At 49.9% G+C, this 3,676-nt stretch overlaps 1 protein-coding gene across 1 annotated transcript; it reads left to right on the plus strand.

The window, feature by feature from the left end:
• Positions 1-2,328: 2,328 nt before the first annotated feature.
• LOC116898563 (odorant receptor 131-2-like) lies at positions 2,329-3,219 on the plus strand. The gene has a single exon (XM_032899770.1). The coding sequence runs from the start codon at positions 2,329-2,331 to the stop codon at positions 3,217-3,219; it is 891 nt and encodes a 296-aa protein (XP_032755661.1).
• The last annotated feature ends 457 nt before the right edge of the window (positions 3,220-3,676 follow it).

The raw sequence follows: 3,676 nt of genomic DNA on the forward strand, positions 1-3,676 counted from the left end.
CCCCATTACAGATGATTGTGATGCTGGGATTTGAACTCAGGACCTCTAGAAGAGCAGTCAGTGCTCTTAACCACTGTGCCATCTCTCCAGCCCCTTCAGTTCTTTATATAGTCTAGACAGACAGACAGACATCTCTGGCCAGATGTTCTGTGGGACCTTTTTTTTTTTTTTTGGTATAACAGTGGCTGCTTCTGATTTTGTCAGGGAATTTGTAGCCAAAAAGAATTTACTTTTAGCTCCAAAGGTTTATTTCAAAACTGAAGCTGTGGGCTGGAAGGCAGTAGGTGTCTTTTTCAGGAAAAGGACAAGGCCCTAGGAGCTGCCACTAAGCAGGTGAATAATGAATCTGATTATTTGGGCCTGGTTGCCAGAGCTCTTGGTGTGCAAATGCACTTGCAGAAGGCATGCAAATCAAGGCAGGAGAAATGGCTGGTCTTCCCAGAGTCTCACAGTAAGAGCAATAAAGACTTCCTTCCTTTCTTCTGCAAATTCCCAGCTCCAATCTCATAAAGTGCTCAGTCACTTGCACTGGTGGCGGCGTCCACACGGCCTGTTCCCACTTTGCTGGGCTGCCCGTCTGCCTCATCTTTATCTGGTCTGCACCTCAGACATGTACGGTGTTTTATTTTACTCACGAGCGTCTCCTTGCTTATAAAATGGAGGCCCATTAGCGTCTGGAAGTTGTAGGTGTTACTTTACCTCAGCTCCGGCTGTTTTAGTTGGAATCTGCATTGTTCTTCCTGCCTTGCCCACCCTCCTGCCCTGCTTCACTCTAGACATAACCCTTGAGAGGCTTGATTCAAACTTTCCTTCAAGCCCAGAACCGTTCTCTGACTGCCTGCAGCCAGCCAATCAGAGCAGTTTGCTTTGGTTTCCCACGCTGCCCCTGACTTTCTTACTGATTGAGTAAATAAATAAAGCTGCACACGGTGTCTTCGGTGCCTCATTATTTGATTAAGCTGGAATCAGCACCAGTCTTTGAACAATAAGTTTCAGTTGGCCCGGTGACTGTTTTGCCATCTGTCCCCTGCACCGTTGAGGGTTAGGCTTTGTCTTGGGACTGTGCTCACTCAAGGCTGGCTGGGAACAGCGACAGAACGGTTCGTCGTGTTGATTCATGCACTAAATGTATCAGACAAGTGAAGAAACCTGCCACCGCTTGGTCTCATCAACAGTAGTTTCCCAGAAGCTAGTTTGGATTAGGGGTGGGGAGATGGGCAGCTCAACCTTGACAGCAGCTGCAACTCCATCCATTTCCCCGCAGGGCGGGGAAAGAACCGTTCTTGAGAATCTCATTCTATGGAGTAGACAGTGACTGGGCTTGGAGTCTTGGAATACACTTGGCTAGCGCCCTGATCATGGCTGACTGCCTGGCTCACATGGAACGGAGCAGGTGTGTGTGCCCAACATGGGATACCCCAGGCAGGGACAGGAAGGCCTGCTGAGTAGGATGGAGGAATCCCGGAGGGCTGGCTGGGATTCTAGGCAAAACGAAGGGTGGCAAGTAGGATCAAATACAGAGCACGTAGCTCTTTAGTGGGGTACCGCAGGCGATGGCGAGCCCCGGTGCATGTGCGGTGCTGGGATCAAACCTAGGGCTTTGTACATGCTAGGTGAGCGCTCTGCTAACCAAGCTCCAGTCACAGCCCCGGGCCTCGCAGGTTCCACCATCTCCCAAGAGGGACATCCTGGGGTACCAAGCCTAAAGCGCATAGGCCTCTGAGGGACTCTCAAGCTTTAAGCTTTTCTAAGCTTCGTTTCCTCACCTGGAAAAGATGCATAATAAAACCACTTGATGAACCATGAAATGGAGAGGAATACTAGGAGAATAGTTTGCTTCCTAGAAAGCGCTCAGTCAGTGTTACCTGTGACTGCAGTCCACCACTGTTCGCCTCCTCGTGTCTTGGGGACCAACAAACAAGTGAAGGCCCTGGCGTTGCTTACCTTTCTCCCACCATGACCTTAACCCTTGCCTTGGACCTTTGTACATACTAATGACTAACAAATCATTTGACCTCGTGCTCCTGATGGAAAAGGACACACAGGCATTAGCTCTCCACATTAGATCTTGGCCCAAACTCGAGCCATTTGATTACTAAGGCTGATACATCGTCCAGCCTTCTTTTTCACGACTCACCCAGATGCCCCTTCCCTAATTAAAGGAAAACCTGCACGATGCTATCTAACGTCATTGTCCCCTTGCAGAGGGCACTGTCTAGTCCTTGTGCCTGAACACAGATCAGAGCCGGAAAGCACACCAGGAGCTTCAGGCAGAGTCATCCATTTCAACCTTTCTCTCTTCCAGGAGCCAAGCCAGCCCCGAAGACCATGAACTCATCTTCTGAGCATTGCAACATATCTGACTGGCTGAGGCTAGAGGCAACCGTGAAGGCCTCTGTGTACGTGGTGGCTTTCTCAGTCGCCACATCGATCACCGTTTTCATTATCGCAACGGTGTCACAGAGTCTGCAGCTGAGGGAAGAGGTGCGGCTGATCCTCCTCTGCCATCACTGGCTTTGTGTCTCCTCCTACTGTGGCCTGGGGGTTGTTTTCCAAGGAATGCGGGCCTTCCTAGCCAACAGCCCCCTCCTGCTGTGCTGGCTGGTATTTGGGGCACAGCTAAGTGTGGGAGAAGGGATCCTCCTCACTCTGACCCTGATGGCTCTGAATACTTACCTCGGTATTTGTTATCCGCTGAGGTCTCCATCCTTGGTGGATTCTGCTAAGTACAGGATTCTAGCTGCGACGTGGACCACGGTTATACTCAAGAATGTTGGTTTATTCCTCATAGAGGGTACGAGCCCTCCGCCAGCCTCTGTTTTCCAGTCTGCCCCGCTCTGTCCCGTGATTTTGAATGGGACGCCTGCCAGAGTCATCGGCATGTTTTCCCTCGCCTTTCCTTTATCCGTCATTCTTGTGAGTTACTGCCTGATATACCGAGAAGGGAAGCGGGCTGGCCATTTTAACAGGTCAAACGTCAAGGCCCGGAGAACTGTCCTTGTTCATCTACTGCAGATAAGCTTACACGTGATACCCACCCTGATCTTTGTAGGCTTGGGAAAACGGTGCGGGGTGTTTTTCTTTGCTTTAAATCTGGTGCTTTTTGGTATCTTCGCTTTTGCGCAGTGTTTCAACCCTCTGGTTTACGGGCTCCACAACAGAGACCTGCGGAGCAGACTGTACCCTTGGCTATGCTGCCAGAAGAAGCTGCTGGCTTAAAAAGGAGGGGCTGGCTTAAACAAAAATTCAGCTCTTCGGAGTAACTCCAGGCTTAATGGGTGTGTTAGTTAGGACTGGGGACTTATATTAAACTCAAAACCGTTGCCTTGATTTGATTTTGAAAGTGCTGCAGACTTCTCTGTTGTACCTCAGTAAGATCAGTTGGTGCCTTTAACTCTAAACCCAGATGAGTCGGCCTTACTGCAGACAAAGCACAAAGTACAGGAATCACGTGGTTATGAAGTCACTGGATAGGCTAGAGGAAACGGAAGTCAGGGATCCTGCTGATTGGCATCAAGGACAGACCCAGCAGCCATGGACTGTGGAGATCACATGGGCCAAGTAGCTGTAGGCACCGGACGCTCACATCTTGTCAACTTTGTCGGCCAGGAGAAACAGCAACATGATGTCTTCTACCTCCTTCCATCGTCTGTATGTTACATATTCGCCTGTAATT

The sequence above is a fragment of the Rattus rattus genome, chromosome 4, assembly GCF_011064425.1.
Source record: "Rattus rattus isolate New Zealand chromosome 4, Rrattus_CSIRO_v1, whole genome shotgun sequence".
Taxonomy (NCBI): domain Eukaryota; kingdom Metazoa; phylum Chordata; class Mammalia; order Rodentia; family Muridae; genus Rattus; species Rattus rattus.

What these genes read in the sequence shown, in the direction of transcription:
- LOC116898563 (XM_032899770.1), top strand. Translation starts at nt 2,329, where the DNA reads ATGAACTCATCTTCTGAGCATTGCAACATATCTGACTGGCTGAGGCTA.